Source organism: Nannospalax galili, unplaced genomic scaffold, assembly GCF_000622305.1.
Source record: "Nannospalax galili isolate Female #2095 unplaced genomic scaffold, S.galili_v1.0 scaffold1036, whole genome shotgun sequence".
Taxonomy (NCBI): Eukaryota; Metazoa; Chordata; class Mammalia; order Rodentia; family Spalacidae; genus Nannospalax; species Nannospalax galili.
In genome coordinates, this window is record NW_008337664.1 from 510,242 (window position 1) to 532,766 (window position 22,525).

General features: G+C 51.3%; 1 protein-coding gene across 3 annotated transcripts in view; it reads left to right on the plus strand.

Annotated features, from left to right (window-relative positions):
• The window catches only part of Ret (ret proto-oncogene), a 51,934-nt gene that overhangs the window by 16,346 nt on the left and 13,063 nt on the right, over positions 1 to 22,525 (plus strand). For 2 of the 3 annotated variants that reach the window (XM_008832684.2, XM_008832685.1), the window contains exons 2-12: positions 9,084 to 9,347; positions 10,862 to 11,149; positions 13,089 to 13,330; positions 14,338 to 14,533; positions 15,311 to 15,510; positions 16,485 to 16,743; positions 17,064 to 17,189; positions 17,799 to 17,909; positions 18,564 to 18,683; positions 19,414 to 19,670; positions 21,624 to 21,771. In XM_008832684.2, coding sequence (XP_008830906.1) covers positions 9,084 to 9,347; positions 10,862 to 11,149; positions 13,089 to 13,330; positions 14,338 to 14,533; positions 15,311 to 15,510; positions 16,485 to 16,743; positions 17,064 to 17,189; positions 17,799 to 17,909; positions 18,564 to 18,683; positions 19,414 to 19,670; positions 21,624 to 21,771 — 2,211 coding nt within the window. The remainder of the gene's footprint in view (positions 1 to 9,083; positions 9,348 to 10,861; positions 11,150 to 13,088; positions 13,331 to 14,337; positions 14,534 to 15,310; positions 15,511 to 16,484; positions 16,744 to 17,063; positions 17,190 to 17,798; positions 17,910 to 18,563; positions 18,684 to 19,413; positions 19,671 to 21,623; positions 21,772 to 22,525) is intronic. The other variant, XM_029563366.1, reaches the window with a different exon arrangement.

Consider the following 22,525-nt stretch of genomic DNA (forward strand, 5'->3'; position numbering starts at 1 on the left):
TTATTTTATGCGTATGAATGCATTGCCTGCATGTGTATAAGTGCACCCAGTGCCTGTGGAGGTCCAAAGAGGGCATCGGATTCCCTGGAACTGGAGTTATGAACGGTTGTTAGTCACCATGTGGGTGCTGGAAATCAAACCTGGGTCCTCTACAAGAGCAATCAGTGCTCTTAACCACTAAGCCATCTCTCAAGCCCCAAGTTTCCACTCTCTTAATAATTTCAAATGGATTAAATTAAAACATGAGACGCCTTGGGGTGGGGGTAGGGGGACGGGACACTCACACCATGTCTAAACCACAGGAGGAGGAGGAGGTGGCAGGGAGGTGCGTAAGCCTGCTAGTGGCACCACAGCGCCATGGGAGGAGGCCCGGGAGCAGCCAGAGGAAACACAAGTGGCCGCAGAGTACAGGCAGAAGCAGAAAGACAGGGAGATGTGCCGTTGGGGGCCTAAGAAGGGAAAACTGCCCCAAAGAATTCTCTACTGGATAACAAATGTATTCAGTAACTTTGAAGTAAACTTTAAAAAATGAAAAATAGTAATGAAGCCAGAGGAAAACTGTGAGTTCTGGAGGGTGGGCAAGAGTGTTGCCATGTCCAATTGAGCAAGGCAGTGGCCTTCGAGGGTTGGTTCCACTAGAGGCTGTGAACTGTGTTTTTTGTATGTGTCAGATCCTGTACTGTAGTAAAGAGGAATCGTGAATGAGAATGAGGATGGGGCGGGCGGGGGGTGACAACCTAAGTATGACTGCTCGGTCCTGGGCTGGAGGGACCCCACAGAACAGCTGGCCTGAAGCAAAATGGGCCACTACGTCCCAGCCTGGCCCTGGGGGCAGCCCTGGGGTCTGTTTCCCATTCCCATTCCCAGGAAACTGTCTGCTAAGGGAGTCTACAGAGTCATTTAAAACAAACAGCTGTCATTTGTATCATCTGCCGCCTGTCCAGCAGCTCAGGGCTGGTGGCCATTAGGGATTCCATGCAGGAAGTGCCTACCCTGTCCAGCAGTGCTGTGGCACTATCTCCCTGGAACTCTTGGATCACACTTTTCTTAGAATTTTTTTCCTGTGTTGGGAGTTCTGAATTCCAACTTTCACACAGCTGTCCTGAGGAGGTTTATAGTTGAGCAGGGCTGCATTCCTGTGTGTGTGCAGTGTCTGTGTTCCACGCTATCTGTGCCACATGCACAAAACTTGTCAGGGTGATCTGTGAATAGCAGGCATGGTGTGCAGGACCAAGGGCATCAGTGGGAAGAGCCTTCCAGGACTACCCAGGAGTTGTCAGAGGGCAGCACATCCAAGGAGCCTCAGGTAAGCCCTATGTGACTTCAGTCAGCAACCAGGACAACCAGAGCCCTGTGGAGAGCTACTGTGTTCAGCCTTACCTCAGGCAGTCTGGCAGGCTAAGGGCTTAATGTATGTGCACTGAGTGTGAGTGCATGTGTGGCAGTGTGCAGACGTCTGCACTCCTATGGAGTGCATGTGTGGAGTGTACAATGGTATAAGAAGGTGTGTTTGTGTTGTGAGTGTGCAACAGTGAGTCTGTGCTTCTTAGTTCAAGACTGACCCTGTGAAGTGTGTGTGTGTGTGTGTGTGTGTGTGTGTGTGTGTGTGTGGCACTCCTGAGGAGGCGTGTAATGGTTTCCATGTGAGGAAGTGTGTGTGTGTGTGTGTGTGTGTATGTATCCGTCTGGGTCCAACCAGGAGAAAGGTCATTGAAGCAGGGTCCTGAGCTCTGGTGAAAGAGGAGAAGTGGCATTAGGGAAGGAATGTCCTCTCCAGATGCAGTCAGAGCCAGCTGGAGGGCTGGAATTTGTGGGGTTGGCACCAGCCCTCGGGGATCCAAGGCTCTAAGGCTATGACCAGCATGCATAGAGGAACCTGTACCTGGGATTGTAGGAAGCCAGTTTTGGGGCTTTGGCAGGGGCCACACAGGCACCAAGGCACTGGCAGTTTGGCACAGGGCCAGGATGGAACATGCTAGGTGCTCCCTCACCCTGCCCCGCTGATTGCCAGCAGCAGGCGCCAAGAAATCAGGGGATGGTCATGCTGCCAGCAAGATAGGGTGCTCCAGTTCCAGTGCGGGTTTCAGAATGTGCATACCAGGACAGTGTGTGTGAGAATGTGTTTGCACATGTAGAGGACAGGATCCAGACTACATCTACATATGAACAAATTCAACCTCCCAGCAAATGTGGAGCATTGGAAATAGTCTCGCCAGGCTGAAAACAGGTACACAAAGGGACGACGTATGCTCTGGCTGGGCGACAGCATGCTCTGAACGAAACTACCAATGCCAGCTGGTGGATGCAGTGCCAGCCTGCCCCCAGGTATAGCGCACTGTACCCTATCAAATGTGAAGATAGGTCTCTTCCCTGTTGGGGGTTGGAGACAGAGTGGGCACTTGGAAAGGTATGGCCCCACCTCTATTTCTTTCTCTCCACACCCATGTGTGTGTGTGTGTGTGTGTGTGTATAGACATACACACATGCATCCCACACACAGGCCATGAAGGATTTTGATGTCTTTCCAAATGTGATTGTTGTTGACCTGGTCTTTTTGGTAGGTGTGCCATGAACAGTCAGGACCCACCCGTCCTGAGTGGTAACTGAGCACGGGTGGCCTGAGGAGCCAGAATCACAGGGCACAATTGGGAAATGCTGAAAATCATTATGGTGTCTCAGATAAGCAACACCACTGTCTTGGATCATTATCTGGTACTGTGTGTGCTGGGACCACAGAGGTATTAAGTACAGGATAGGTCCAGTCCTGGTGACTATACCTATGTAAGCCTGTGGATGAGCACGAGAAAGATGCTGTCACCCTATGGCATCCAGGAGCTGAAGATGGGGATAGGAAAGACTTTTGAGGCTTTCGAGTCTTGCTGTTAACATGGCCAAGGTGTGGCTATCTCCACAGCCGATCTTAGCACATTGGCAGAAGCTGGGCCTCCCGGCCTTTCACCCGACTCCCACCATCCTTGCCTGAGCCTCGTGGCAAACCCTGAAATACAAGCCTTTGAGGAGTACCCAAATGGCTGACCTCGGTCAGCCTACTCAGCCCCAGCCTCAGAACTCTCGTCTGAGAAGTAGGTGCGGTGAGGAATCTGTTGGCACTCAGCTTTGTAAACATAGAGAGAGAGACAGAGACTCCCAGAGGTGAGGCTTGTTTGCACCTGCTCTGACTACTCCTGCTGTCCCAGCGTGCCCTTCTTTGGTTTACATTTGGGGAAACTGAGGCCCACCGGAGACTACCACAGAGCCACCATTCATTGTAGTTAGCTGGGTTGCCTGTAGGCCCTTGTTCTGGAATCCTGAGGAATGTCAAGTCAGTGGCATCTGTGCATTAAACCCAGCCACCTCTGACGGTAAGCCACTGGCCTACCCTGAGGTCAGCTCTGCACCTCCTCCTCAGTCTGCACTTGAACCATGTGTTTCTAACTAGAGGTGTCTGTGACAAGGAGCATTACCGCAGCTTCCCACTGCTGCAGGAACCATCTGGGAGGCATTTTAAGTGTATTTAAGACTTTCTGTTCACAATCATTGCCCACCCCACAAATCCCTTCTGGCAGCAGCAATGTTGGGCCCCACACAATCCTGTAGGGCTTGGATCTGAGAGGCGAGGGCAGGCAGCCTAGCTACTCTCTCCATACATGCGGTCTTTGTGCTGAGGACTGAGGAGCACAGGCCTGCCCCACCCCAGCTTGTGCACTACTGAAGTTGGCATCGTGGAGCATCTACAAGTATTCCCAGATCAGACAGGCAGCAGGTGCGGTGTGCTGAGCAGGGCATCTCTCCTGGCAGAATAATAATGCCCATCTATTATTGTGCTGTAGTCCCCACGTCACCAGTGCTCTTCCACAAGATCTTGCCCCAGGGCAACTGGTTCTTTTTGGACAGACTCAGGCCCAGTGTATGAGTCTCCAGTGAGAAGGAGAAATGACAGTTGCCTTTTGTGAACTAAGCTGTGTCTCTCCTGTATCCTCTTGCCAGGGAACTGGGGACAGGCATGTGCACCAAAGCCTCTGTGGAGGGACCTCCTGGAGACGTGTGGTGAAAGGTGGTAGCCCTGGGGCTGCCCAGGTGTATAACAGCATGCTGGGTGGGAAGAGGCTCAACAAGACTCTGGGTAGTCAGTGTAGTAGCACTGCTACCCTATGTGTCCACTCTTGTCTTTGTGCCCAGAAATACCTGCTCCCCAAGGCATTGTGAGCTAGTCCTTAAGCAGTGTATTATATCATGAGCCCTTGGGGACCTGGGTTTCCCTCACAGTGGTTTCTGGGCATGGTATTGTGAGCTGGGACACGACCCACCACCCCACCCACTCCCGTTGATGTTTGTCTTGTACGAGAAAGGCTGAGCAGCACCCTGCCCATGGTGGCCCTGAGGCTCTAAGCCAGGTGGCATGCCAAGGGAGGTGATTGTACAGTGCGTCAAGACCAGTTCATGACAGTAGCAGGGGCCAGGGATGCAGCAGCAGGAGGAGCCCGTGGAAGTCATGAACACTTACCTTAGCCTGCCTTTGAGATCCCAAGAAAGGGGTTTCTCATGGAAGAACAGGTCTGCAAATCTGTGGAGAAGGCTGTAGCCACTGAGGGGTGGGCGCAACCAGCCTGACATCACAGACCAACCAGACCTCATAGAGCTGGGTGTCATCAGCTACCCTTTCTCAGGACTCGTTCTGTGACTGGGTCACCTGTCTTGTGCCAGGGAAGCAGCAAAGAGTTATCCTTGTGACCCTCTGGGGCTGACACAGCCCTTGGAGCTGCCAGCCTGCTCTTTCAAGTTCAGAGACTGACTGACTGACTGAGGACTCGGGAACACAGGCCTGCCGCACCCCAGCTCGTGCACTACTGAAGTTGGCATCGTGGAGCATCTACAAGGATTCCCAGATCAGACAGCCCGGCAGCAGGTGCAGTGTGCTGAGCAGGGCATCTCCCCTGGCAGAATAATAATGCCCATCTATTATTCTGTTGTAGTCCCCACGTCACCAGTGCTCTGCTACCAGATCTTGCCCCAGAGCAACTGGTTCTTTTTGGACAGACTCAGGCCCTGATTATCAGTATGATTCCTTTGTATTCCTACATTTATCCACCTGGGCCAGCTGAGAAAGAGGGTGACTTTCAGCCATACATGGGGGGCTCCTGTTGAGGCCTTAACTGAGGCCCATTTGAGTGGGTGGGGCCAGGGGCAGTATGTCAAAAGTTTTTTTTCCTGTGGTACCTTCTGGGGCTTCCTTAGCTGTTCCTACAAATGTGACTGGCACTGTGGATGGTACTACTCCAGAGGCTACAGAGGCAGGATGGCTAGGTGTTTAGCTTGCCTCTGGCAAGCCCTGCTACAGGTCCTAGCTCTGCCACTAGGGCTTCTAGGTCCCACCAGAGACACTTCCCTAGGTGTGTATTGCAAAGATCAGGCAGGACACAGGGAGCGTACAGGAAGCAGATGTTTTATCTGGGGTATAGGAGGCTCAAGCCTCAAAATCTGGACCTCGAAGGGAAGGTGGTACATATCTTTTATACCTTAGGCACTGGGTTACAGTGAAAAGGAAACGTGCATATTGATTATCAGGAAAGTCTTAAAACCAGGCAAATTATTTTAAATTCAAGAAAGAAAAACATGCAGGTGGATGGGAGATGGCTCAGCAGTTAAGAGCACTGAGTGCTCTTGCATAGGACCCCAGTCAGATCACCTGGGTTTGGTTCCCAGCATCCACATGGTGGCTAACAACCATTTGCAGCTCCAGTTCCAGGGGATTCAATGCCCACTTCTCATCTCTGTTGGCATTGCACAACACAGGCACACTTACATGCAGGCAATATACTCATACACATAAAATAAAGAAAAATATTAAAAATCGTTTTAAAAAAAGAAAAAAAAAGCCATGAAAAAATCCTGTCTGAAAGTCATTGCAGAAGTCTCCATCTGAGACAAAAAGATTGAGAAAGTTTCATCAGGACACAAGACCAGTGGTTCTAGCTAAGGGTGTCAGCCTTCTAACTACACACTTGTCAGCTGAACTTTGCTGACAGAGTCAGAAAGAAAGAACAAGGATTAGATTTCGTATTTTCCTTAAATATTCCATCAGGCTCTACGTCAGGTGGGCTCTCCATGTATGAGTGCCCATTTGGCTCCGGCCAGAGTATTTCTCTCCTAACCTTCCCTCCCCCCTCTTCCTTCCCATTCCCTCCCTCTTTGCTCTCTCTTGCCTTTCTCCCTCCCCTTCTTCCCACATTCATTTCTTTCAGCAGTTTCCTTTGCAAGCTGACTTTGTGTTCCCAGCCTGACTGACTTTGAGGTAGTCCCCGGGAAGCATTTCACAGTGCCAAAAGCCTTCTCATTTTCTGAGCATCTTACCATTTGGGGATCCCAAATGGTCCTGCCTGATCATTTCGCCTCATTCATGTTAGCACTTGAGTGTTTCCCTAAACTCTAGAGAGGACCTGAGATGAAACCTCTGAAATACTCAGAAGGACAGATGCCATGAGACACGTGGAGTGAACTGATTGCCGCTCGGGAGCACAGCGTTTCTCGTGTCTACCTGTCTGTTGGTGTCTTTTGTTCATTATAGAGTTATTTACAGGGTTTTTAGAAAATAGGTTTTAGCCAAATTTTTGCTTCTTTAAAAACTCAGTATTTCATTATGGAAGATGCATATAACAAAATTACATCTTAATTACTCTCAATGTACAGGTCAGTGGTATTAAGAGTGCACAGCCATCTCCACCATTCATCCACAGACTTTTTCCATCATCCAGAATGGAAACACTTTACCCATTAGATAACAATTCTCCTTTCCTTCCCCCAAGTTCTTGTTAAATACCAGGCTATTTCTGTTTCCACATGTCACTGTGTGTCTCTTCAGTGGAGTCAGACAATATTTGTACCTTTCTGGCTGCCGTCGTGTCCGCAGTGTCCAGCCATGTATGTTCTATTCTGTGTCAGAATGCCTTTCCTTTCCAATGAAGACCAAAGGATATTCCATTATAGGTAATGTACATCCCACATTCTGTGTCCCCATTGATGGGTGCTACGGCTGCTTCCACGTTTTGGCTGTTGTGACTCATGCTACTAAGAATGTGAGTGTGGATCTCTTTGAGGTCCAGTTTTCGGTTCTTTGAACTGTTCCCAGAGGTAGAATTGCTGCATCCTATGGTGGTGTGTTTAATAGTCTAAGGAACCACCATACTGTCTTTCACAGTGGCTGAACCATCTCATATTCTGACCAGCAGTGTGCACAGACTTCCAAAAAGCTCTTACTATTTATAAATTTTTTATTTATTATTTTTATTTTATGTGTATGAGTGTATTGCCTGCATGTATGTGAGTGCACCGGTGTTGTGTAGTGCCACGGAGGTCAGAAGAGGGCTTCAGATTCCCTGGAACTATAGTTATGGATGGTTGTTAGCCACCATGTAGATGCTGGGAATCAAACCCGGGTCCTCCGTAAGAGCAGTCACTGCTCTTAACTGCTGAGCCATCTCTCCAGCCCCTATGTATCCATTTTTATGCTCTTACTATTTAAAAGACCTATTATTGAGCCGGGTGTGGTCGTGCACACCTGTAGTCCCAGTACTCGGGAGGCAGAGGCAGGTGGATCTCTGTGAGTTCAAGGCCAGCCTGGTCTACATAGTGAGTTCCAGGACAGCTGGGGCTTCAGGGAGACCCTGTCTCAAAAAGACCAAAAAAAAAAAAAAACAAAAAAGAGACCTATTATGAAGACTGTTGGATATAGGAAAAGTCAGCAGCACAGTACAGTGAGCTGTTGTGTGCTCACACAGCCCCAGTCAAGGCCGACATCCACAGCCCCCTCTGTGGTTAGTTTTTCAGCTTCTTAAGTGAAATTTACATAGCTTTGTGTTAGCCATATTTTCATAGCTGTGACCAAAGTAATGAGCAGAAACAAAATAGAGAAATATATTTTGGCTCATGGTTTCAGAGGTACAAGTCTATTTAGCAGAGTCTATTTAGGGTGGGCGTGGTGGTGCAGAACAGCTCACATCACCACAGACAGGAAGCAGAGAAGGCATGCCAGCTCTTCTTTTTCTTCCTTTAGTCCATCCAAGCCCCAGGCCTGCAGAATGGTACCACCCACATTCAGGGTATATCCCCTTAGTAATCCTCTCTAGGGATGCCCTCACAGACAGCCCAGAGGTGCCTCACTAATCCCCTAGGTGTTTCTTAATCCAATTAGGTTGACAATGAAAGCCGACCATCGAGGGTTCAAAGACTGTACAATGTTGATAGCTGGATTTGTCCACATGGTCTGTCTCCCAGTCAGGATGTAGGACATTTATATTCCCAAGGAAGTCCCCTCCTGCCATTCCCAGGCTGTCAACCCCACACCCACCTACCAGCCAGATTAATCACTTGAAACTAGTCAAGAATCACACCATGTGTGTTCATTCTACTTAGCTGCTTAAGCTGGGCATGATGTCTGTAAGACTCACTGAGATGACTTTGTGTATGAAGTCTATCCCTTTCCATTGTTACACGGGAGTCTATAATGGGGATGTAGCGTTTCCTATCTGCACACCCATTGAAGGGCATCGAGGTTGTTTCTAGCTCTTGGTTGTCAAGAATAATTCTACCATTTGCAATTAGGTCACCTGATGGGTGGATGTGTTCATCTCTATTGGATAAATGGAGTGAAATTGCTGGGACATACAGTAAGAACATGTTTAGATAAAGTTCAGTTGCTTTCTTATAAAACGCTCAGTTTCTGGTGCCAGTTGTCTTCCCGATTGGCAGGGTTTCATACGCTTGAAACAAGCTCCAGGTGATGCGTTCAGAAGCTCATTGAGCTCTTGGCTTGAGTCCAGTTTCAGGGCTTCTCATACTCAGGTAGTTGAGGATTATTTTGCAGCTGTTTCATACCTCCTCCCCTTTGTTCCCCCTTTTCCCTCCTTCGTTTTGATGTGGTACAATTTATCAGTCATGTTTAGCGATACAGATAATTGTGTGTTGATGTTCTTAGGACCAGAAGTGAGAAATTCCTGCTAAGATTAGAATGTCAAATTCATATTTTTGTTCATGAAGAAGAGGCTCGTTGCCCCTCCCCCTCTCACACACTTCCATGCCTCCTGCAGCCCCTCTGGGCCTCTACTTCTCAAGAGATGCTTACCGGGAGAGGCTATATGTGGACCAGCCAGCCGGCACACCTCTGCTCTATGTCCATGCCCTACGAGACGCCCCTGGAGAAGTACCCAGCTTCCGCCTGGGCCAGTACCTCTATGGTGCCTATCGCACACGACTACATGAGAATGATTGGATCCGCATCCAGGAAGACACTGGCCTCCTCTACCTCAACCAGAGCCTGAACCACAGCTCCTGGGAACAGCTCAGCATCCGCAGTAAGGGAGCGGCCTGGCACCCCATCCCCACTGTATCTTGGCCTTCTCCTCAGGTTGCCCTCATCTGAGCTGCTAGCACTGAGCCTACAGGTTGGGGTAGGGGTTTCCCCAGGGCTCAGCAGCTGCTCTATGTCCAGTCTGAAGAGTCACAAGAGTTTGGGAGCACCAATTACCCTGGGCCTCCTGAGGCTGTTGGGAGTTGGAAGAATCTTCTCTTTGTGACACAGAGGCTGTTTGCAGTAAGGTGATAAGAATGTGCAGTTGTGAGAAGAATTCAGAGGGCTGGGAAAATCCAGGGGGTTAATTTAGCTGGTGACCTGGAACTTGGGGAGCAGCAGGTCTCCCCCATTGGCAGCAGGTATACAGGAAGGAGACAAGAGAAGTTAGAGACCCAGCCAGCTACAGAAACCTAAGGCTAGAGTTACAGTCAAGGCCACATAGGATACCAACCCCGGTGGTGAGGCGGGAGGATCCGAGTGGCTTGTGGGATGAGGTGGTGACTGTGTATACCCAATAGCTCACACCTTCCCAGCACCTCCTCTAAGGCATGGCCTCACTCAGCCTGTCCACAAATAAGAGGCAAGGTAGAGTGTCATGAATATAGAGCAAGCTATATTGCCCAGGATGTGTGGAATGACTGACCCATCTGTCAGGTACAACCAGGATTGTAAAGGAGGGAGGACATCCGATATGAGATGGGCAGTTTCCTCTCAGCGTAGCCTGGACAGTTGCTGGAGGAAGTGTTGTGAGGTGGACCTTGGTTTCACATACCCCAGTTGCCATTGTCTTCCTCCTGAGCCCTAGTGAGGGGCTGGAGAACACAGACCTTTGGTGGATGCTGGGTGGAATGTGCTGTGGGCCTGTATTTCCCTGACAGCTTCAGCCACCTGACTGGGCACTACCTGGGACAGTCAGGAGAGAAGCACACAGCAATTGAACTGTTTGTTCAAAGAACTGCAGTGGATTGTAAGAGTGAAATATGGACTAAGGGAAGGAAAGGAGGGCTCTCAATTATAGGAAGAATAAGCCACTAGCTAGGACTAGAGGCCCAGGGAAGGGCCCCACTCCAGCTGAGGCCTGGACCTCACTAAACTGGCTTGTGGTGTCTTCACGGTAGAAGTCACCAGAAATTCCCCTTCTGGCTGATGATAAAGTCTGTCCATGGGATGTGTCCATGACAGAAGCACTTGGTAATTGGTGGGCAGGGGAGCACAGCTGGCCAGCACACTGTTGGAGCCTACCCTGAGAGGTCACTGACCTTCAGGGAACAGGGAACATTAGCCCCAGTGCTTGGGTACCTCTCTTGGTGCAGGGGGAGGCATTTTAATTCAAACCTACAGAGAGGTGGCCTAGGGGATGCTCCAGGCCTCAGCACCTTGCTGCAGAGAAGTGGCGGTTGAGGCCTGTGGACCACATTGAACCCTGGAACTCTTGCCCTACTCCCCATTGCCCACTAGCTGACTAGTTTGGTTGTCACTCCCTGAAGATGAGCTGTCTTCTTTTTGTCCCTGCAGATGGTGGCTTCCCCTTGCTTACAGTCTTCCTCCAGGTCTTCCTGGGGTCCACAGCTCTGCGAGAAGGCGAGTGCCAGTGGCCAGGCTGTGCCCGTGTGTACTTCTCCTTCATCAATGGCTCCTTCCCAGCTTGCAGCTCTCTTCAATCCCAGGATCTCTGCCTCCCAGAGTCAGGCCTGTCCTTCCGCATCAGGGAGAACAGGCCCCCAGGCACTTTCCACCAGTTTCACCTTTTGCCCGTGCAGTTCCTTTGCCCCAACATCAGTGTGGCTTATAGACTATTAGAAGGTAAGTGTCAGCCTCATAGGACTGTTCCCTTGTGCCTGCTGCATAGCCCTTAGGTTCAACTCTATCTTTTCAGCACTGTTGAATATACAAGAAATATATCCCGGATGTCTGCCATGGGCCAAGTACTGTTGAAGAAGGTTAAGATAAGTGTGATCAAATAGGCTGGTATCTTACCTGCCTGAAGCTTCTAGCCCTCTAAGGAATAGAACCTGTGACTGTGTCAAAGAAGTTAGGTGGCTTCTAGAAGGAGTGAGGAGCAAAGAAAAGTCAGGAGGACAGGAGTAGTAGACTTTCTTTAGTTGAGTCGTCAAGGCAGAGACCACCAAACCAGATGAGTTAGTGCCAGATGGACAGATCTAACTGCTCAGAGTGTGCTAAGGTGGGATCTTGTATAGCTGGAGTGCAGTGAGCCACAGCAGAGGTCAGTGGGGACGGGGGATTCAAACCTATGAACATCCCCAGGCTGTGTTCCCTAAGGGGCATGGGGAGCTATGGTAGGCAGAGGAGGGTGTGAGAGGACTTGGCTTGCCTTTAAAAGGCTTAGTTGGGTTCCTGCGTTGCCCATGGTTCAGGGTCAGAAGTATAGGGTGGAATCAGGGAGACAGAAGGCACCAGGCAGGCCCTTGAATGGGAGGATGGGCTAGGACGATGCTGGAATGGGCCCAAGAATCAGGGAGCTTCCTAGCTTCCTCTCACAGAGACACAGCTGGATTTCCTTCTGAACTGAGTGTGGGGTGGTAAACCCAGTTCTAGCAAGCAGACCATACCTCACTGGAGCTGGCCCTGAGGGAGCCAAGTGGGATCCCAGAGATGAAAGAAGGCAGCTCCGTGCACATTTTACCAGGCGTATGGCCTGCTAACGTGGTAGTGACGATGTCGAAAACCTAAGTAAAGGAAGAACAAAGGTTTCCATGCTCACAGCAGAACCCTCCCCTGAGCTGAGGTGGACATCCTAGAACGAGATAACTTGACAAAACAGTGCTTTTGCGTGCTGCCCTTTCTTACTAGAAATTAACAAAACTTCTGTTCAGCATGTTTTTATATAATCATGAAACTGGAGGAACAGATCCTAAGAAAGACGTCTGTCCCAGTTGTGAATCACTTGTAACAGGCTCTGGTTAGGAGGCTAGGTTGACTGGATCTCTTTGTGGTTGCGATAGAAGTCTTCAGGGTTGATCCTCTAGCCTTCAGAAACCCCCTATTCTGGGTCACATCAGGAGATCTTAGTAAAGAGTTCTGTTTCCCGCCCTTCCTTCCCAGGGTGCTGTGGGTTACTCTGTAGGACTGATGTCCGGTACTGTCTGCTGGAGAAGAAATGGAGGCATCCAGAGGCACAGTGACCAGCCTCAGGTTACACAGCCAGCAGGTGCACAGGAGGGATGCAAATTGCACATGTAGAAATACCTGTTGCCTTAGTGTCAAATCATACTCCACATGTCTGCCATTTATTTTCAAGTCAGAGCTGGGATATTTCTCATATTGTATAAAAAATAAGTAAATACCGCTTCTATAGCTTTAAACGTGGCTATCATTTTAAAACCCGCTAGTGCCTGGAGCTAGCTCTCTGGGCTTACAACCTTTGCTCACCTGGAGCTACCCCCTGACAAACCCACCACAAGGGTGGGGAAGCCCTCCATGGTCATCAGAAGAGGCCTAAGTGTTGACCCCAGTGTGCCCCATCATCATGGGTGATGGCACAGCCACAGAAAAGTACTAAACAACACTGCAAACAAACCTGTGTTTGGAGTTCAATGTCCACCGCTGTGGAGCCATGAGAGGGACAGGGACACGAAAGGCCCTGCCAGTGACCAGGGTACCAACTCTGATGGCAGAGTCTTCTCCCATTCTTCCACTCTACTCTGGGTAGACCCATGAGGAAGGCAGATCACCCTATTGCCCATCTAAGCAGTCATGTGGGTTCCCATCTGCTTGGTGACAGGTGAGAGTCTGCCCTTCTATTGCGACCCAGACAGCCTGGAGGTGAGCACTTGCTGGGCCCTGGACCGTGAGCTTCAAGAAAAGTATGTGCTGGAGGCCGAGTGCATAGTTCACAATGGTGTCAGTGAGGAGAAGGTGACAGTGTCCCTTCCTGTGACAGTGTATGATGAGGACGACTCAGCGCCCACCTTCTCTAGGGGTGTGGACACTGCCAGTGCTGTGGTGGAATTTAAGCGGAAGGAGGTTTGTCCATGCATGTGTTTGGTTATCTGTCTGTCTTGTCCTTATGCCTACATGGTGTCTGCAGCAGCTTATACCTCTATCTATTTAGTTGTTTGACTGACTTTCAGTCACGTGACTCTCCATTCATCCTCCTGTCAACTGGGTCCGGACTCATAAAGTCTCAGCCTGGGGTACTTGCCTTGGGGTGTCTAACCAGGCCAGTGACCCCAGGGGTTCGAAACCTCTGGGGGGCACATCTTGATTTGCCTGACTTGGTGAGGAAGAGGAAACTCCCCTTCAGCTGGCAGTCAGGCAGCCTTTGAAGTGGGCAGGAGCCTGGGACAATCCTATGATCCCCTTGCCTTGCTTAGGTGAAGCATGGCTGCCACCTACTGGGCATCAGGACATCCTGTAACCTGCCCATGGGCACAGTGGGAACAGAAACTTGCTTCTCTGGTCACCTATGTGTCCTAGAGTGGGGGTGAAGATGAGGATGGGGGAAATGGCCTGGTTGGGCAACTTTAAGCTGACCCCAGGGAGCTTGGGGAACAGAGATTCAAAGGCCCCTATGGCCTTGCTCACAACTCATGCTGGCCTGGTGTACCACAGAAGATGCTTGAGAGAGTGTTCTGACCTGCACGAGTTCCATATCATTTGTCGCTGTATAATGTAGAATTCACCTTTATCCTGGTGGGCTCAGCTTCCTCAGCAGACAACAAGAGCGTCCTTCCAGTGCTGTGGAGAGCTAGGTGAGACCCATCAACATGGAGCCTGAGCACCTGCTCCCATTCTCATAGACAGCTGCAGGTGTCTGTCATACCTGTGACACACTTGAGGCACAGTGACCCAGGGAAGGTGATTGAAACTGCTGGCGAGTGGTCCCCTGGGGTCCAACATTGAAATCTAATCCATCTGTCCTTAGGACTGGTTCTGATAACCAACACACACCTGGTACAATTCTGGATTGTGCTGGGCCATGTGACCTTCTGACTGTACCTGCTCTGACTGGCACTCTTTGAAACCTGCAGGGTACTGTGGTGGCCACTCTGCATGTGTTCGATGCGGATGTGGTACCTGCATCCGGGGAGCTGGTGAGACGGTACACAAGCACACTACTCTCAGGGGACTCCTGGGCCCAGCAGACCTTCCGGGTGGAGCACTCACCCAACGAGATCTTGGCCCAGGCCAACAGCAGCTTCGTGCGGGCAACCATGCATGATTACAGTAAGGGGCCAGTGGTGTGATACCTTCCCAGGACATCAGGGCTGGCTGAACTTTATCTCCTATATGACCACCACCACCACCACTACCACCCACCCACCCACCCCCACACAGACACACACACACCATGAAAACCACATACACACTCTACACACTCATCACATAAATATATCACACCCATTCCACGCCACATACAGACTCTGTATGTAAACATAGCACATGCTGTGTATACAAGCACACTATGTAAATACCCTATACAGAAACCCCATTTACACATGCTACTTACACACATGCACCCCATTAAACACACTTTTACCACTCATATACTCCACACCCACATAACACATTACACCCACAGAAAAATATCCTATGTATATATCAAATCACAGGACATAACACGTCCTATATGTCGACACACTACACACATGTCTTGTGCATATTTTCCATTTCCACCTCTCTGTCTCTCTGCCTCCCTCTCTCTCTCCCTCTGTCTGTCTGTCTCTGTCTCTCTTTCTTCCCCTGTCCTCCCTTTATCTCTCCCACACATGCATAGGCTTCCTCTGCAGAAAAATATTTCCAGAGACCTAGCTCAGCAGGATTGTCAATTTTTAAATACTGGTTCTAATGGGGTTGCCCATCCGTTCTGTTATCTGTGCACATGTGTGCAAGTTGCATGTGTATGCAGGGCTGTGTGTCTGGGAGTGGGTATGTGGTACTGTGGCATGGGGCATGGTTTTGAACCATAGTAACAGGTTGTCATCATTGTGTCCCCACTCACAGAGCTGATTCTCAACCGGAGCCTGCCCATCTCAGAGAGCAGAGTCCTGCAGCTGGTGGTCCTGGTCAATGACTCAGACTTCCAGGGGCCTGGAACAGGTGTCCTCCTCCTCCATTTCAATGTGTCTGTGTTGCCTGTTAGCCTGCATCTGCCCGGTGCCTACTCCTTCTCTGTGAACAGGAGGGCCCGCCGTTATGCACAGGTGAGCCCACGCCCCATTGCATGACTTGAGGTTAGGGGCTCCAAAGGTGGTACACTCCGTTCCACAGATTGTAGGTGGCAGGGCTGTGGGTGAGCAGCGGCTCTTTTCTAGCCCACCCAATGCAGAGTAGCACAGGTGGAGCCATGGCCAGAGAGGCAGCCGGTAGAGTGCCAGAGGAGGCCAGGGACAGCGGCTTTAAGAACCTTGCACCTTTGTTTTGATCCTTTCACATGAGAGAGCTCTTAGCCTCTCCTCAGAGTTCCCTGAGCCCATTTTTGCCATCTCCCTTCTTTAAAACATTTTTTTACACTAATATAAAAGCACTGCCCCATAAACCTATGTCTTTATATCAGCCCTGGTCCATCCTTGAAGTAACTGTGACTTCTTACTGCCTCGATGGTTTTGAAAACTGAGCTGAGCATGGGGACCTTGGATAGTTTCAGGGATCATCTGAAAGATGGAAGTAAGCACACTTTGTAGAGGAAAGCGAGACAGTGCAGGAGGATAGATTTGTTACAGCATCAGGTGTGGCGCGGGGGCTGGGGGGGTACACCTGGCTCTGCCCTGGACCTGAAGGGCCTGGTCTCTAGGGCCTGTAGACAGGGCCTCACAGCCATGACCTCTACTGGGTCTCTTGGGACTCCAGAGCCACGCATCCCCAGAAGAGCCCTCTTGATCTCAGGTGGGATGAGTGACAGCTCTGCAGTCACAGAGCTGGGATACAGTGCTCTAACAGTTGGATGAACCACACAGATTCTGGCCCTCACACCTGACTCCCAACAGCACAGGTGGCTGGTGACTTGGTGGCCTAAGCAGAGCTAGGTTGGGCAGGTAGATGGGTCTGTCCGCAGGTTCTGAGGTGGTAGAACATTCCTACTATCCCTAAACTAAGCTGAGGACCATCCTGGGATTTAATCTACCCAAGAACCTCTTCAGTTACTGGCTAAGGGGTACTGGTGCCCTCCCCACCCCAGATTGGGAAAGTCTGTGTGGAAAACTGCCAGGAATTCAGCGGCATCCACATCCAGTACAAGCTGCAACCCTCCGGCACCAACTGCAGTGCTCTAGGTGTGGTCACCTCAGCTGAGGACACCTCAGGGACCCTGTTTGTAAACGACACAGAAGCCCTGCAGCGACCTGAATGTGCCGAGCTCCAGTACACAGTGGTGGCCACTGACCGGCAGACCCGCAGGCAGGCCCAGGCCTCGCTGCTCGTCACTGTAGAGGGGACGTGTAAGTGTCAGGTTCCATGGAGGGGTGGAGCATTAAGAACAAACACAGAACAGGTGCTTGTTGTGTCTCTGAAAATGATTTAACAGTCATCCTGTTTGTCCTTTGCTGATCCTGGTTACCCTCATATCCTTCCTCCTGTCCTTATCACCCCGCAAGGTGGGTAATGTGTACCCTCCTGTGACCCATGCCCCATCCCATATCACGCTTCACTCCCAGGTCACCCCTGAACCTTGGCTTGATCCACAGAAGTGTGGGTGGGGGCTAGAGACTATGTGTGCCTGGTCTAACCCCTGTGACCTTGGCCTATCTGTCACACCCAGACATTGCTGAGGAAGTGGGCTGCCCCGAGTCCTGTGCAGTCAGCAAGAGACGAGCTGAATGTGAGGAGTGCGGTGGCCTGGGCTCTCTGACTGGCAGGTGCGAGTGGCGTCAGGGAGACGGCAAAGGTACGCCCAGGAACTGGGGGAGGCTAGAACTGGCGGTCAGTGAATAGGGGGTCCTGAGGGCCATGCCAGGCCCTGCAATGACTTTACCTAACCCTTGTCTGCTCCCTGGTACCTTGTCCTGGTGTGGCTCCAGTACCAGCAAAGGAAGCAGGGCATGGTGGGGTGGGGGTGGGGGTCACAAAGGCTTGGCCACCCTGAAACTAGAGGATCCCAGGCTGGATTCATTCTGGGCTTAAGGAGGTTCTAGATGAAATTTGGGATGTGAGGGAGAAAGACTGGCTCTTCCAAGGTCACAGGCCAAGGAGAATGTCACTCTGAGTATGCCTACCACCTTGAGGCTCCCATTGGCAGTGTAACTTTGACAGGTACTTGCCTCAAGTGCCCTCCTTGGAGGAAGGCTATCTGCAGTCCTGGGGCTGCCTGACGCTTCACCCAGCACCCCTATCCCCATCAGGGATGCTTAGCAGGTGTCTACATATATGGTATCTCCCTACTCAAACCTCAGTTTCCATCCCTAGAGGAGCAGGATTGGCCAGGGGACCATAGCAGAGTTGACGATGCTGGGATATTCCCATGTGGGGTGACAGCCTGTTGTGTGCTGTTTCACAGGGATCACCAGGAACTTCTCCACCTGCTCCCCCAGCACCAGGACCTGCCCTGATGGCCACTGTGATGCTGTGGAGAACCGGGATATCAACATTTGCCCCCAGGACTGCCTCCGTAAGCCCACACCAGGCCCATGGTGATGCATTTAATCAGTGTGTAGGGAAGGGCAGAGATGGGAGCTAGCAATGGGGAGCTCGGAGCGCCACCTGCACACAGTCTTGAGCCACATCCATCTGTTTGATGCATCAATCTGGACTGGGGCATGGCTCATAGGCAGTGCATCAGCTTAGCTTGCACAACACTGCGGGTTCAGCCTCAGCACCAAAGAGGCAGTGTTTGTGACAGTAGTTTCAACCAAGCAGGATATGGCAAGCCAGTCTTCTTCCTGTTTGAGCAATCTCTCTCTTTTCCCAAGACTGGGGTTTTATAGCCTGCCTGTCTATCCCTGGCTGACTCATGGATGGAAGCCCCCATTCTCCTGGCTGAGGGCTGCCTATATCTCACTTGTTGCTATTGCTGAGGACTAGTCTTGGATGATGTCTTCTGGTACCTCACCAAGGGGCCTAAGCAATCTGGGTTCCCCTGCTTCCAAAGCCAGGGAACAGTTTAGGGGGGACATTGTACCCTGCCCACAGAAGGGGCTTCTGAGCCTATTCACCTTCACTGGGCCTGAGCTGCTGATACCAGATGGACAGGGCTCTCACATTTCGGGGACTCTGAGGTATCAGGCCATCCTAGGAGTCTTGAGTGGGCTGCATCTGTCCTCAGGTGGCAGCATTGTTGGGGGACATGAACCAGGGGAGCGCCGTGGGATTAAAGCCGGCTATGGCATCTGCAACTGCTTCCCAGAGGAGAAGAAGTGCTTCTGTGAGCCCGAGGACAGTCAAGGTGACCAACAGTTGTGGCCCCTGCACAGGCCTCCCTATAACCTCTCCAAACCTTTCGGAGGGAAGAGACTGCAAGGAGGCCATTAGACCCAAGAGGCTCCTCCTTCCCTCTGGACTTTAGTTCCCATTGGTACCGTCCTGGATAGGGGTCAGGCCATCTGTACAGGATCTAGCTGCAAGTTCTCAATGAAGAATGGTCAGCAAAGCAGTTCTTCCCTAGTAACTTCTCTTCTGGGCAGACCCTTCCTGTGCAGAGCCCATGTTAGCTCTGGTACTGTTTTCTGTCTGGGATCCACACTCCTAGCAGTAGCATCCAAGTACGTCCCTAGAGGCAGCATCTTCAGGGGCAGCAGGCATGGTTAGGAGATACAGGTTACATTGACCACACTGAGTGAACGCTTTCCGGTAGCTCCAGGGACACTTTCTTGGTATCCAAGTCACTCAGGACCCTAGGTCCAGAGCCTTAGATCCTTTCTTGCTCTCCTTCTACCTTTCTTTAAACAATTCCAGACATTTGGAACAGAGAAAAACAGTACATCCAGTACCGCAGGCACATGGCCTCTGCTCTCTGACCTGGGCAGGCTGCTCTGTGTCACTGTTTCTACCACTGTCTTAGGGTAGGCTGCACAGTAGTACCTATGCCTGGTCAGTGCTACTGCATCTGGTAGGATGTCTCGCCTTCAGAGTGCAGTGCCTGCCAGGCTGCTGAAACCTGTTACTGCCTGTCACAGGCCCGCTGTGCGATGAGCTGTGTCGCACGGTGATCTCAGCAGCCGTCCTCTTCTCCTTCATCGTCTCGGTCCTGCTGTCCACCTTCTGCATCCACCGCTACCACAAGCATGCCCACAAGCCACCCATTGCTTCAGCGGAGATGACCTTCTGCCGGCCTGCCCAGGGCTTTCCAATCAGCTATTCTTCCTCCGGCACCCGCCGGCCCTCACTGGATTCCATGGAGAACCAGGTTTCTGTGGATGCCTTCAAGATTCCGGTAAGGGGCCTCAGGAGGTGACATGGCCCCATAGGCTTTTCAGACTATGTAGAGCACCCATGGTTTTTGATACGTCATTACCCATCATCACCTGTCACTTAGCACACCATGGCCAGCAGGGGCACCCCTACTCTTGCCGAACCGCCTTCATGAGGAGCTGGGCTATGAAGGCAGGCAGTCTGGATGGAGCGAGCCTGGTACCAATTTAGATAGACCAGACTAGGATCTGGGATGTGGGCCCTGAGGTCCCAGGAAGTGTGAACTTGACCCCACCTAGCAAGGGAACTGTGAGAAGAGGCCCCAAGGGCTGGGAGCACTGATTCCCCACAAGCCCATGCTCCTGAGTATTTTATCTGGGGCTAAGAACAATGGAAGAGGCCCATGCTTTATGTCATTTCACTGTACTGCTCTATTGAGAAGTTGAGGAAGCAGAGGGTGCGGGTGATGATGAAATGCTCATCCAGAGAACCAGGGCAACAATAAATACTCAGGCATCGAAGAAGGAGGCATGAGGGCAGAGAGGGAAGCCCTAGCCTCTCCTGTAGGTACAGAGGCCCCTTCTAAGGGTACTTCTCAGAGACATCCTACCACTGAAGCTTCCCTGTCCTGGCCATGTCCCCACTTGGCTTGCTAAGTACTGCCTTTGTGCTCCCGGCCCCCTGGGGCCCTCAGGTGGACCTCCGACCCTTCAGCTTCCCACCCTCAGCTCTCTCCGCTATTCCAGGAGCTGGAAGCCAGAAGTGCTCTGGGAGCAGCTGAGGATAGTACTCAGAGTCAAGGGTTGGTATGAGCACAGTGGACTGCAGGTTTGAACAGAAAGGACTATGGCATGGACACCTGTAAGGGCATCCAGTAGGGACTCCATGCCTCCAGTGGCCATGGGCCCATTCAGGCTGGGAAGTGGCCTGGGGTTGCTAGGAGAAACTGCCTACCCCCAGGGCAGCTCTGTTTGAACCTCAGTGCCAGGGCCTACATGAGTGACACCTAATCCTTGGTCAGGTCAGGGCCAAAGATCTTCATGCCGACTTGCCAGACAATGGCCCAGAAGCTTGCTGGAATATGTAGTTGTGCACTGAAAGGAGACTGTCCAGACCCATATGCCCTGTAGATGTCAGAGTGTGACCTCTGACCTCTGTGTGTCTTTATTGTGCCATCTCTGTGGTTGCTAAGTGCCTGGAAGAGAAGAGCATCGTGAACAGAAATCTGAGGTCTATACTCAGGTAGCCCTGGGGTGATAGGTTCCTAGTACAGTGCCAGCACAGCATGGTGGACTTCTTGCAGGATCTGGCACTCAGAATTCATGAACTTGGGCAAGGAGAGTCGAGAAGAATGGTCATTAGGCCTGATTGGTAGAGGGCACTTGAGTGGGAGGACAGGGAAGGCAGCATGCCAACCAGGGCCTGAGCTGGGGTGTGGCAAGATGAAGGATGTGGGACAGGAGGAGCAGCTGCTGAGGAGCTCCGTGGCACCTTTGTTATGGGGCAGCCACACAGGGAGGTTGCTTCACTGGATGGAAGCTCTGGGCTGAAAGGTGGCCTGAGCCATGGGTGCCTATTCGGCCCTCTGGGAGTCCCTGGGGAGTCAGAGCAAACTCAAGTTTGGGCTGCTATCTGGTCAATACAAGTACCCATGGGCACAGCTGGCCCTGAAGACAAGAGCTTGATCCCATGTGGCCCCGGGTTTGGTAGACTGCGGCCAGGGCTGGTCAGGACATTGAGTCTAGGCCCTTCCCTGAGGACTCACTTCAGGCCTTTCCTGCCTGGCTATGGTGTCCTTGGTGGGTGAATAGTCACCATCCCTGGTTCAGATGGCGACCAGCTCTCTGTATGTTGGCCCTTGACCATAGTGGTGGTGTTGAGGTGGGGAGATTAATGGCCTTGCCTTCTTCCTCAACTTTTCCCCTCACACTTTCTCCCTTCTCTGCTAATGACCCTTCCCTTAACCCCAATGCAGGAAGATCCAAAGTGGGAATTTCCTCGGAAGAACTTGGTTCTTGGGAAAACCCTGGGAGAAGGCGAGTTTGGAAAAGTGGTCAAAGCAACAGCCTTCCGTCTGAAAGGCAGAGCAGGGTACACCACGGTGGCTGTGAAGATGCTGAAAGGTACCTGTCCAGAAACTGCACAGGCACCTGAGGGAGTGGGTGAGACCCTCCTTCCATGGGACCATAAGCTGCTATTCTGTGGTGGCTGCTATCTGAGTGCCCCGTGGACGCATAGCCAGTGGTCCTGAAAGAGCAGGGTGAAGACCTTGCTCTTGTGAAAGGTGCTTCTGCCCTGTACTAAGGAAGAGCCCAGGGTTAAAAAGAAAAATAAAAATCCTCTGGGTATGGGCTGCCAGTTGCCAACACTCAGATCTGCCCTGTTCATTCCTCTCAACCCAGAGTCCACTGGGGGCCTAGGACTGCCTCTGATCCCTAGGTCTTCTTCTCTGCCCCTGTGACCAGTCATTCTTTATATCTGGCTATCAGTGTGCATACACAGCTTCTTATACAGGGGTGTGACTATGTCTGCATTGGGTGTGTCACCCTCATGGTAGTCAGGCTTCCAGCCCTGTGGCAGCCAGGGGTGTGGTGGAGAACTTGGGTCACTGCTCCATATCTGAGTTCTAGTGCTATGGTCAGGGACTACAGCACATTTCCCCAGACCCTCAGACTAAGTCCAACTGTCAAATTGCTGATGCAGCCAAGCACAGTCCTTGCCTACCCATATATGAGCCAATGGGTCCTGCTGCCCTGTCTCTCAGCTGTGCCCTTTATTCTAGATAAATATGTGGGGCAGAGGCAGCAGTGTATCACCAGGGTAGCCAACCTGAAAGCATACTTGGCTACATCTTCTGACACTTTCTGAACCTTTACA